This window comes from Thunnus maccoyii, chromosome 10 (assembly GCF_910596095.1).
Source record: "Thunnus maccoyii chromosome 10, fThuMac1.1, whole genome shotgun sequence".
NCBI lineage: Eukaryota > Metazoa > Chordata > Actinopteri > Scombriformes > Scombridae > Thunnus > Thunnus maccoyii.
Window position 1 is genome coordinate 64,353 of NC_056542.1, and position 13,148 is coordinate 77,500.

At 43.5% G+C, this 13,148-nt stretch overlaps 1 protein-coding gene across 3 annotated transcripts in view; it reads right to left on the reverse strand.

Annotated features, from left to right (window-relative positions):
• Window positions 1–30: 30 nt before the first annotated feature.
• Window positions 31–13,148, reverse strand: part of adam15 (ADAM metallopeptidase domain 15) — a 45,971-nt gene continuing 32,853 nt past the window's right edge. The window contains exons 15-25 of one of the 3 annotated variants that reach the window (XM_042423084.1): window positions 11,796–11,904; window positions 10,771–10,966; window positions 7,565–7,642; window positions 6,541–6,652; window positions 6,310–6,457; window positions 5,458–5,566; window positions 3,793–3,861; window positions 3,122–3,178; window positions 1,977–2,042; window positions 1,413–1,561; window positions 31–1,279 (exon numbers count right to left, since the gene is read on the reverse strand). In XM_042423084.1, coding sequence (XP_042279018.1) covers window positions 1,216–1,279; window positions 1,413–1,561; window positions 1,977–2,042; window positions 3,122–3,178; window positions 3,793–3,861; window positions 5,458–5,566; window positions 6,310–6,457; window positions 6,541–6,652; window positions 7,565–7,642; window positions 10,771–10,966; window positions 11,796–11,904 — 1,157 coding nt within the window. In that variant the 3' untranslated portion in view covers window positions 31–1,215. The remainder of the gene's footprint in view (window positions 1,280–1,412; window positions 1,562–1,976; window positions 2,043–3,121; window positions 3,179–3,792; window positions 3,862–5,457; window positions 5,567–6,309; window positions 6,458–6,540; window positions 6,653–7,564; window positions 7,643–10,770; window positions 10,967–11,795; window positions 11,905–13,148) is intronic. The other 2 variants (XM_042423085.1, XM_042423086.1) reach the window with 2 other exon arrangements.

A 13,148-nucleotide genomic window follows, 5' to 3' on the forward strand; every position in this document is an offset into this window, starting at 1 on the left:
CAGAAGAGATGAAAAAGGCAAATTCTATGCTGATAATCAGAAGAACCTTTCATAATTTATTCAAGGAAATATGTCATTATATCAATCCTTGGTGAGATCTCATCTTCAATTTGCGAGTCTGGTGTCCTTAGAAATAAAAATACATACAGAATGTTCAGAGAAGAGCGGCTAACCTAGCATCTAGCATCCAGGAGACATAATGGAGGTTACAAGCTTTTTCACAGGATATATGTATATCACATCTGAGCCTGTCTTCCACTAACAGGTATGATCTAAGCATTGAACGAGCTCCTTCAGTTGACTCTTACACATAGATTGTATAAATTCTGGTCAAGAAATGATATGTTGTATAAATATAAAGCTGATTTGTGATTATTTGTGGAATTATCGTGATTTTAAATAAGTATATTGTGTTTTTTTTTGTTGTATGGTTTGTTTGTTTTGAGATGTAGAGTCTGGATTGGAGGATTTATATCCTGCACCGGAAAATTTTCAATAAATTAAATTTGACCAAAAGGTGAGTATGAGCAACAGCACTGATCCGGTGAACTGGACTGGTGTGTTCTTAAAGTTGACCTCCATATGTCGGGTCTCCTGTGAGTCCGTACAGCGTCTGCTCAGCTTCAGATGAACTCCACGATGATCTGATGTGTTCAAACTTCATTTGATCTGAGAAGTTTGTCTGCATTGAAGATGTGACGAAAAACATTCTGTCATTTATCTAAAATATAAAATCTGGTATTTTGTGAGGAACCTGCTGAGGGCCCTGGACCACAGTTTGGGAACCGTTTGACCACAGGTTTGATTCCTGTACAAGGGTCCTTGAGTAAGGCACTGAGCCCCCGCTCACTCCAGGGGGCGCTGCATCGTCGACACCAAGACAATCAGACGTGACATCGTCTCCGGCGACCGTCGCTCACAGGCCGAGGGTTCGATCCCCGAGTGTCCACACCGTCGCTGCCGAGGTGCCGCTGAGCAAGGCACTGAGCTGCGCTGTCTAACTTTGGAGATACATCGACTTTCATCTACAGTCTGAGTGAATGAACAAAGTGTTAAAGCAGAAATCTGACGACTGAGTGCAAACTGGATTATAGAGTCATCATCATCATCTTCATCATCGTCTTCATTCGTCCCTGTTGAAGGTTTCAGGCCAAACAGATGATCAGATGATTTTTATTGAAATGTTCTGCAGATATAAAGTGTTGGTGTCTCAGGTTACAGCGGAGACGAGTCGACTTTCTGAGGGACTTTGGGTCGAGTCGGAGGAGCGGGAGGCTGTCTGGAGACAAACAACAACAAACACTTCTAATATTCTGCCTTTCTTCAGTTTTCTGCTCATTTCCACCGTTTGAAGCAAAAATAAGAAGAGAATTTTTGTTAGTATGAAAAATGTTCTGGTTTACCAGTCGTACCTGTTCATTCTGGCGGCAGGTGCGACGGCGGCGTGCTGAGGTGGTTTGATGTTGCTGGTGTAGCCGGGATGATGGTGGACGTGGGGGTGGGTTGGTGGGGCCGGGGGGCGGGGCTTTTTGGGCACCGCTGGTTTGGCCAGAGCTGGACTCTGAAGACAGAATCATGGAAAAAATATGAATCTCAGTACAAAAGAAAATGTTTATTTCTGCCTTTTTTGCATGAAAACATCAGTGTCAACAGCAACAAGAAGGTTTTTGTTCCTCAACACGTCTCAGGATGAAATCAGCATCAGTATTAAACCGATTAGCTCGATCACTCATCAAACCACATTTTAATAACAATCACCAAGTCCTCCTGATCAAACCAGTTTAATCATCGGAGATCAATACTCATATTCAGTCACATCAGCGATCACAATTCACCAATCAGGACCCAAATTACAGCAACTGATCAGACGGAATCAGCTCACCAGGACTTTGCTCAGTTTACCGGGTTTTCATGCTTCCTACATGCTAAGTACGTGCTAGCTACATGCTAACAGTTAGCAGGCAGGTGCGGTGTACCTGTCCAGGTGAGACGGGGTCAGGGGGGAGTGGCTTGGTGGGCGGAGCTGGTCGACTCACCAGCAGCTGGAAGGTTAGCGAGGAGGAAGAGGAAAGAGTTTGTTTGACTTCCTGTTTATTGAAGTCGGGGGAAAACAACAACATGCTGCCGAAGATACGAAGGTGAACAAGTTGCACTTTTTCTGCTCATTTTGATTAAAAATACTTGATCAATAAAAATGATCTACTGCATGCAAATAGAAACAGAACAAACATTCAGAGAAGAGAAAATATAGAAACAAAAAGACCAAACTGAGATCATGGTATTTCTGTACGGAGTCATCAGAGAGCCAACAGTAATTACTGACTGGTTTAATTTGATATATTGATAAAGTGATAGCGTTTAAAAAGCTATAAGATAATTAGGCATTAACGAACTCAAAGTAAAAGAATATAGAAACATAATTACCTTTACAAATTAATATTTCTATTTCCTGTCTTTAAATGATGAATCACAAAATAAGTTTTAAACTGGAATAAAGATTTTCTCTGATCAGCTGTTCTGTTGTTTTGTTTTGGCCAATCAGAGCTCTTGTTGTTACTCTGTGGACATTAAAGGTTTTAGTGTCGCTGAGATGAAACATGATGAGCGTCTTGATTCCAGTAAGTTATTAATTCATCAGTAAAAGGAAATAATTTTATTTACAAGATTCATTCTCAACTGTGGAAACAGTTTGACAAGAATGATTCGTTACTGCCTGTTATTTATACTTGTAATAACAACTAAATCATCTCCATGACAACTAAGCAACTTCATGCACTGAAGAAGGCCATGTGATTTGGCTGAAAGCTTTATAAAACACCTTGTGTTACTTTTTTTGTCAAAATGAATATTTTTACTGCTTGACTTCATTAAAGCATCTTTGAAATGCAAAACCATTTAGTTATTATTAGTGAAAACCTTTTTAAATTAAAAACATGTATCTGTAGATTATTTGGCACGCTTCGGACTCCGTACGGCTCTGACTGAGTTTATTCGTTCAGTATTTGCGTTTTGCGGCAGACATGTTTACTCCTCCGGCCAGCAGGCGGCGCTGTCACATTCATTTAGACTAATGATGATTCTGCAGACACACAGAGGACAGACTGACTACAGGTGACCGTACCTGGCCGGTTTGGGCGGGGGGGTCGGGGGGCAGAGGCTTGGTGGGGGGGGCCGGTCGCTGTCAGAAGAACAGCGAGAGTCAGTGTTTGGAAAGATTCCTGATTCTGACTGAATCATAAAACATTTCATTTCTATGTTTCTTCATGAAGAAGCAGCTCAACGTTCGTTTCTTTCTTCTTTACATCAAATATATTTCAATCCTGAACGGCAGAAACGTAATTGATTAAAATGTTAAATGGAGGCTGAGCTGATGTGCTGCCCCTCCCACTGTGTCAAATGGTTCACTGCTGACAGCCGCCCTGCATCATCTTCTCAACACTTTATTGTTTTGTGTTACTTTTAGTTTTCATTAACATTTGTTTTCAGTAAACTCTTGTGTGGATTTCCTCACTGTCACATTCTTCACAGTTTGTGACACTTGAAGAACTCAAGATCTGCCAAACGGCCGAGCTTCATCCTGAGCGACAAAACTCATATTTACGATGATTATTTAAGACTCAAATGCATCATGACTGAAGCAGGACAGCAGGAGACGCAACACAAGCCTACGACGACGACGACAGGACGCACACACACACAGCTGATGACATCACAGACAGCTGATGACATCACAGACAGCTGATAAACACCAACACGCCGTGAACTCCTCCAGGTGAGCTCAGGTGAGTTTACCTGCTGCGGGGGTTTTAGGGCGGGGTCAGGGGGGAGTGGCTTAGCGGGAGGAGCAGGTCTGTCATGAACCTGATAGGAGAGAAAACAGGAAGCAGAGGCAGAGTGATACATGCACAGGAGGTGTACCAGAGGTCAAAGGTCAAACAAGCAGGTGAGTTAATGTTCGCTGAAAGGAAGAAAGCAAAAAAACAAAAATAACTGAAAATGGAAATCCACGATATCTTTCATCTTCATCTTCAAATAAGCTTTTAGAATAAAAATGAAACTAAAACCAGAAAACTATAATATCAATATTATCGTATAAATAGATGATAGATAGATTGATAGATAGATAAATAATAGATAGATAGATAATAGATAGATAGATGATAGATTGATAGATAACAGATAGATAGATAGATTGATAGATGCTTTTATAAGATATTACCATCAGGAGAAATGCTTCAGATTTGGGGAATAACTGAGGATAATATGTGTAGATGTGGTGATGATGAGGAGGATATTTATTCATTTATTCTGCTGTTGTCCAGCAGGCGGCAGCAGTTGATCCTTCATCTTCGTCTCAGTGTGATTTGTTATTAAACAGCTACGTTGCTCAGCAAACTTTATATACTTGATGCTCCAAAAAAGCAGGTTTTCAGTTCCTTTATATTATTTCTCAAACATTATTATTTGCAGGGAAATATAAGTATGAAAGGCAAAGTAAAAGCTCAGACATAAATAATATATAAATATATATAAATAAATATAAATAAATATAAATAGATCCTGACAATTTCAAAAACTTGTGATACAGAGCTGTGATTATTCTGTGACATCATAATATTATCTGTTTTATTCACTTAGTTCCTTTTGTAGAATGAAATATTTAATTTAAATAACTAGAACTGATTTGTTTTTGTACTACAGTTACATACAGTACATACATATATATATATATACACATATATATATATATATATATATATATATACTCTAACCCAGGAAATGAAGCTTTCTGTTGTAATCTTGCTCTGATGTGTGGTCTCCATCTGATACGCAGCAACATAATGTACATTTAGTGGATGTTCTCTGGCACCGAACACAGGAAGTGACACTGATCTCCCACATGTGAAGGAAATGTTTATGTGTCTGTTACTCTCCGGTAAACGTATCGTAACGTCACGTAAAGCTGCAAAAACAGCAAATTATAAACGGTTTCATGTCTCCCAGCTGGACGACTCGCCGCTGCGGCCGGTAAAATCTGAAAATGTGAGACTTTGACGACTCGAGGTTGTTTTTAAACTGACACTATGGCAGCCAAGTGAGCACGCCGCCTGGACCCGGTGAGCACGCCGCCTGGACCCGGTGAACGCGCCGCCCGGACCCGGTGAGCGCGCCGCCCGGACCCAGTGAGCACGCCACCTGGACCCGGTGAACGCGCCACCCGGACCCGATGAACGCGCCGCCCGGACCCGGTAAGAGCGCCGCCCGGACCCGGTGAACACGCCGTCCGGACCCGGTGAGCACGCCACCTGGACCCGGTGAGCACGTGCCGGCCATGGATTTGATTAATGCCTTTAGGGTTCAGGATTCGATATACGCCTTTACTCGTGTCTGACCTGTTTGTCCACCTGGACTCTTGTGAGAGGGCGGAGTCAGTGTTGGCGAGGTTGCTATGGTTACCTCTTTGTGGGATGGGGTCAGTGGGATGTCCGTCTGTGGGTTCAGGTGGTATCTCAGCGGTCGAACCTGCTCTCCGTTCCTGCCGTCCGCTTGCTCCATCGCCCGCGTCCTGATGAGATGTGAAGAAAACATCTGAAATAAAACCTGTCAGCTGACCGGACACCTGTATGACATCACAGACCACAGACACTAACAGGAGACACAAACACACACTGAAACTGTCCCACAACTTAAAGCTGCACCAGCAAACTGTTGAAACTTTGAGGACTTCATTACCCAGAAGTCTCTGCGTCTGCAGAGTCAATGTGCCGTTAGACATCAGAAGATCCGAACCTGGATCAGTGCAGCTTTAACTGTGATGTCATCACTATGTCATCATCATTTACAGAGGTTAAAAACCCCAACGTCACTCTACAGGGACAGACTACAGTCCAGGACCCAGCAGGTCCAGGACCCAGCAGTACCTGGAGACGTGGGCGGGGTCAAACTCCAAACCCCACATCTCACAGTGAGTCACACTGCATTGTGGGTGAGAAAAGAAGCAGAATCAGCTGATTTGTGGAACGTTTGATAAACTCCAGGTGACTCACCTGTTCACCACATCATCTCCATAAACATCATGTGATCGACTCACCTGTTCACCACATCATCTCCATAAACATCATGTGATCGACTCACCTGTTGAACTTCAGGTCAAATACAACTTTACCTTGACTTATAATTTAATAATAATAAAAGTTCTAATAGGAAATAACTTTTACACTAATATATCAAACATATTATTATTATTATTTTATGACATCGTTAATTTCCACAAGTTCAAATATTCCTGTAGACTAAACTTCATGTTACCGGTTTTGTTGTCGAGCTTTACGAATCGGGCTGTCGGCTCCGACGCAGAGGAGACGGAAACGAGGGAAGCGAAGGACGAGGAAGAGGAGGACCACAGGCAGGATGAAGAGGAAGATGACCAGCAGAGCGACTCGGACCGGGTCGGACTCTGAATAGAGAAGAAGAAGAACGATGAAGCGCAGTCAGAGGAGAGGAGAGGAGGGCGTGTTTGATGCGTTCATGGTGTCGTACCTCCGGCAGCTCTGGCCGGGCCGCTGTCCACGCTGCCTCCGTGACCCGAGTACCTGCAGTCAGGTGGAGCCCAGCCGACGTCACAGTGACACTGTTTGTTACTGTTACACACCTGAAACACACACAGCTTTCATCAGACGTCTTATTATTATATGACCGACTGATTCTGTTGATCTGGTCCTTAAATTCATACACAGAGTATTCATATACTGAGTATACGTTTTTTTAAATGTGTAAACAAAGTGAAATGTTTGCTAATGATGATCCAGATGAACAGTGAGTCTGTTCAGAATGAACCAGTCGATCGATAATCTCGAGCTTTGAGCAGATGTTTGCTTCTCAGATGTTTTAAGCCGCAGAAGCTCAAACTCTCCAAAAAACTAATGTCTGGATTTTGTACGGAGGCCTGGAGGTGTCATGGATAAAATAAATAAATAAATAAATTGTACACACAAAATATTTCATTCATGCTCTTGATTTCATTCATTTTTGGCTCGAGTCACCTGCTTTTATTATTTTCACTATTGATTAATCTGTTGATTATTTTCTGGATTATCAATCAGTTGTTTGGTTTATAAAAAATTAGAAAGTTGTGAAAAATGTTGATCAATGTCTGAAAAATATTCAGTTTACTGTCATAGAGACCAAAGAAACCAGAAAATATTCACATTTAAGAAGCTGAATCAGAGAATTTCCACATTTTCATCTTAAAAAATGACTCAAGCTGATTCATAGATTATCAGAATTGTTGATGATTCATTTTCTGTCAATCAACTTATCAATTAATTGTTGCAGCTCTACTTTCAGTATTTCAAAAATATTTCTTCTTTGTCTTCAAAGCTAATTGTTTTTTTTTCTCTGGTGTATTTATTTGTTATAAACAAACATTTGAACAAAAATACATGTTTTAAAATTATAGAAGATAAGAATCGAGACTCCTCATCAATCATCACATTAATCAATCATGAAAACAACAGGCTCCTCAAAACCTGCACAAATAAAAGTGATTTGTAGCAGAACTCACTCCGTGACCGTTGCACTTCCTGTGGCATTCGTCCACACCGAACACCGACACGTCCTCGCACTTCTGGTTCAAACAGGCCTGCAACACAAACACACTGTAAACTCTACTGTGACGCTTTATTACACAACATTTACTCTGTCAAACTTCACGTGATAACACGTTAATGCAAACTCGTTTTAACGCCACTCGTTCTTTTGACACCATTAAGAGTACTGGTGACAGTACTGGTGACAGAGTACTGGTGACAGAGTACTGATGACAGAGTACTGGTGACAGAGTACTGGTGACAGTACTGGTGAGAGAGTACTGGTGACAGAGTACTGGTGACAGTACTGGTGACAGAGTACTGGTGAGAGAGTACTGGTGACAGAGTACTGGTGACAGAGTACTGATGACAGAGTACTGGTAACAGTACTGGTGACAGAGTACTGGTGAGAGAGTACTGGTGACAGTACTGGTGACAGAGTACTGATGACAGAGTACTGGTAACAGTACTGGTGACAGTACTGGTGACAGAGTACTGGTGACAGAGTACTGGTGACAGAGTACTGGTAACAGTACTGGTGACAGTACTGGTGACAGAGTACTGGTGACAGAGTACTGATGACAGAGTACTGGTAACAGTACTGGTGACAGTACTGGTGACAGTACTGGTGACAGAGTACTGGTGACAGTACTGGTGACAGAGTACTGGTGACAGAGTACTGATGACAGAGTACTGGTAACAGTACTGGTGACAGTACTGGTGACAGTACTGGTGACAGAGTACTGGTGACAGTACTGGTAACAGAATACTGGTGACAGAGTACTGGTGACAGTACTGGTGAGAGAATACTGGTGACAGAGTACTGGTGACAGTACTGGTGAGAGAATACTGGTGACAGTACTGGTGAGAGAATACTGGTGACAGAGTACTGATGACAGAGTACTGGTGACAGAGTACTGGTGACAGTACTGGTGAGAGAATACTGGTGACAGTACTGGTGAGAGAATACTGGTGACAGAGTACTGTTGACAGAGTACTGTTGACAGAGTACTGGTGACAGTACTGGTGAGAGAATACTGGTGACAGAGTACTGATGACAGAGTACTGGTGACAGTACTGGTGAGAGAATACTGGTGACAGAGTACTGATGACAGAGTACTGGTGACAGTACTGGTGACAGTACTGGTGACAGAGTACTGGTGAGAGAACTGGCGATAGAGTACTGTTGACAGAGTACTGTTGACAGAGTACTGGTAACAGAATACTGGTGACAGAGTACTGGTGAAAGAGTACTGGTGACAGTACTGGTGAGAGAATACTGGTGACAGAGTACTGGTGAAAGAGTACTGGTGACAGTACTGGTGAGAGAATACTGGTGACAGAGTACTGGTGACAGTACTGGTGAGAGAATACTGGTGAAAGAGTACTGGTGACAGAGTACTGGTGACAGAGTACTGGTGACAGTACTGGTGAGAGAATACTGGTGACAGTACTGGTGAGAGAATACTGGTGACAGAGTACTGTTGACAGAGTACTGGTAACAGAATACTGGTGACAGAGTACTGTTGACAGAGTACTGGTGACAGTACTGGTGAGAGAATACTGGTGACAGAGTACTGGTGACAGTACTGGTGAGAGAATACTGGTGACAGAGTACTGGTGACAGTACTGGTGAGAGAATACTGGTGACAGAGTACTGGTGACAGTACTGGTAAAAGAATACTGGTGACAGAGTACTGTTGACAGAGTACTGGTGACAGTACTGGTGAGAGAATACTGGTGACAGAGTACTGGTGACAGTACTGGTGAGAGAACTGGTGATAGAGTACTGGTGACAGAATACTGGTGACAGTACTGGTGATAGAGTAGTGGTGATAGAGTACTGGTGACAGTACTGGTGACAGAGTACTGGTGACAGTAGTGGTGACAGAACTGGTGACAGAGTACTGGTGACAGAGTACTGATGACAGAGTACTGGTAACAGTACTGGTGACAGAGTACTGGTGACAGAGTACTGGTGACAGAGTACTGATGACAGAGTACTGGTAACAGTACTGGTGACAGTACTGGTGAGAGAGTCCTGGTGAGAGAGTGCTGGTGACAGTAGTGGTGAGAGAGTCCTGGTGACAGGGTCCACTGAACAGTGTCAGAGAAACAATGATTTTTAAGGTTTTAATCACCGGGTCTCTGTGGATAATTTGGCTCCCAGTAAAAACATCCTGAATGATGAACACTGAAGGAATCCTAACTGGGAGAAGCTGATGGCAATGGTGGTTATTTAACAACTCCCATGATTCCACGCTACTTTGGCAGCAGAAATTATGTATTGTGCTTTTAAGTCGGATGGCAACAGACTACAGACCAGCTGAGTTACCACTGGAGTGCATCTAGTCTTAGATAACATTTGCTAGTGAAACACACAGCTAATGCTAATGCTAATGCTTGTTAGCCCCAACTCAGTGTCGACCCAGTGTGTGAGAGAAACCCACAGACAAACCTACAAGCAGCAGCTTTCAGCAGCTGCAGCTACATGTGTGGCTGCAGCCTGCAGGCAAGTTAAAACTGTGGAGGACGAGAGTCTGCAGGAAATAATTCGGAGCGTGTAAGTAATTTTCTTTCTTATACTCCCTTTCCACTGCTCACTTTATGTATTGTTGTTGTTTATTTTGTATTATCCTGTTTTTATCCCATAACACAAGGGGATGTTTTTCTGAGCCTTTATTTCTCCAACGTGAGGTTGGACACAATTACACTGTGTGATTTGCTTTTGAAGTGAACGCTGCAGGGAGTGATCTTTAAATTTAGCTGGCCAATGCGCCCATGTGTTGCCTATTGAGCTTGAGTTTGCTGTAAATTATGATTTGAGCATATTTTTAAAAAGCTTAATACCCTACCTGTGAGGGTTTCTGACAGTCTTTGTTATTGTTTTGTGTTGTTAATTGATTTCCAACAATAAAGCATAAAGCAAACCTTTCTTTTCCACTCATGTTGATAAAAGTTTTAACATCTTAAACATGTCCCATTACATAAAATTTTGAATAGATAAAAAATGTGCAATTAATTAGCGATTGACAACACTAGGACATGCTGTATATACACCGTTGTATTAAAACAGGATGTTAGGAGCCATGTTCAAAGCTCTGTGCTGATCCTGCTTCTATATGTTGGATTGAATAAACTCAGTCTGTCCTCCGGCCTGCGGGGGGCGCTGTGTCCTCACCTTGCCGGGGCCGCAGGCGGTGCCCTGGGCCACAGTGGCGGGGTCGGACACGTCGTCTCCAAGGTGGAAGAAGGTTCCTCTGCAGACCAGGTCGCTGTGGTTGAAGCGGACCGTGGTGGTCAGGATCTCTGCATTGGTGCCCAGCAGGGGGCGCTCCCTCCCCCCCTGACACTGGATCCTCCCACAGTACACGTCACTACAACAAGGAGAAGAAGAAGACATACTGCAGTACTCTGTGTGTGTACTCTGTGTGTGTACTCTGTGTGTGTACACTGTACTCTGTGTATGTACTCTGTACTCTGTGTATGTACTCTCTGTACTCTGTGTATGTACTCTGTACTCTGTGTATGTACTCTCTGTACTCTGTGTATGTACTCTCTGTACTCTGTGTATGTACTCTGTACTCTGTGTATGTACTCTCTGTACTCTGTGTATGTACTCTCTGTACTCTGTGTATGTACTCTCTGTACTCTGTGTATGTACTCTGTACTCTGTGTATGTACTCTCTGTACTCTCTGTACTCTGTGTATGTACTCTCTGTACTCTCTGTACTCTGTGTGTGTACTCTGTGTGTGTACTCTCTGTACTCTGTGTATGTACTCTCTGTACTCTGTGTGTGTACTCTGTGTGTGTACTCTCTGTACTCTGTGTATGTACTCTCTGTACTCTCTGTACTCTGTGTGTGTACTCTGTGTGTGTACTCTGTACTCTGTGTATGTACTTTGTACTCTGTGTGTGTACTCTGTGTGTGTACTCTGTACTCTGTGTGTGTACTCTCTGTACTCTGTGTGTGTACTCTGTGTACTCTGTGTGTGTACTCTGTGTACTCTGTGTGTGTACTCTCTGTACTCTGTGTGTGTACTCTGTGTACTCTGTGTGTGTACTCTCTGTACTCTGTGTGTGTACTCTGTGTACTCTGTGTGTGTACTCTCTGTACTCTGTGTGTGTACTCTGTACTCTGTGTGTGTACTCTCTGTACTCTGTGTGTGTACTCTGTACTCTGTGTGTGTACTCTGTGTACTCACGAGCTTCCACAGGGGATGTAGGAGCTGTTGGCCAGCTGACCACAGTTTCCATATTTGCTTCCTTGTTTGTTAACGGATGAAAAACACACAGCCGGAGCGCTGGTAGCATCTGGAGACAGACAGTCAGACAGAGAGTCAGTCAGTCAGACAGACAGACAGACAGTCAGACAGTCAGACAGTCAGACAGACAGTCAGTCAGTCAGTCAGACAGACAGACAGACAGTCAGTCAGACAGACAGACAGTCAGACAGTCAGTCAGACAGACAGACAGTCAGACAGTCAGACAGACAGTCAGACAGTCAGACAGTCAGACAGTCAGACAGACAGTCAGACAGTCAGTCAGACAGACAGACAGTCAGACAGTCAGACAGTCAGACAGACAGTCAGACAGTCAGTCAGACAGTCAGACAGTCAGTCAGACAGTCAGACAGTCAGACAGACAGTCAGACAGTCAGACAGACAGTCAGACAGACAGTCAGACAGTCAGACAGTCAGACAGACAGTCAGACAGTCAGTCAGACAGTCAGACAGTCAGACAGACAGTCAGACAGTCAGTCAGACAGACAGACAGTCAGACAGTCAGACAGACAGTCAGACAGTCAGACAGACAGTCAGACAGACAGTCAGACAGACAGTCAGACAGTCAGTCAGACAGTCAGACAGACAGTCAGACAGTCAGACAGACAGTCAGACAGACAGTCAGACAGTCAGACAGTCAGACAGACAGTCAGACAGACAGTCAGACAGTCAGACAGTCAGACAGACAGTCAGACAGTCAGTCAGACAGACAGTCAGACAGTCAGACAGTCAGACAGACAGTCAGACAGTCAGACAGTCAGACAGACAGTCAGACAGACAGTCAGACAGTCAGACAGTCAGACAGACAGTCAGACAGTCAGACAGTCAGACAGACAGTCAGACAGACAGTCAGACAGTCAGACAGTCAGTCAGACAGTCAGACAGTCAGTCAGACAGACAGTCAGTCAGACAGACAGTCAGACAGTCAGACAGACAGACAGTCAGACAGACAGACAGTCAGTCAGACAGACAGTCAGACAGACAGACAGACAGTCAGACAGACAGACAGACAGTTACTGATGTCTGCGGTGCAGGAAGCTACAAGAAGACAGCAAAGTGTCGTCAGCTTGTAGTTTCCACAGTGTGAAATGTAATTAAGAGATGACAGTTCAGGGCAACTGTGGGGGTCAAGATGAGATCTGGAAGATCAAGAAAACTCTGGCAGAGAACTCGTACGCTGGTCAGAACAAATCAAAACCCACATTTATCTGCAGGAAGATTTATCAGACTGAGGATTGGTGGAGCAGCGGCGCACTAACAAACTAACAAACTAAC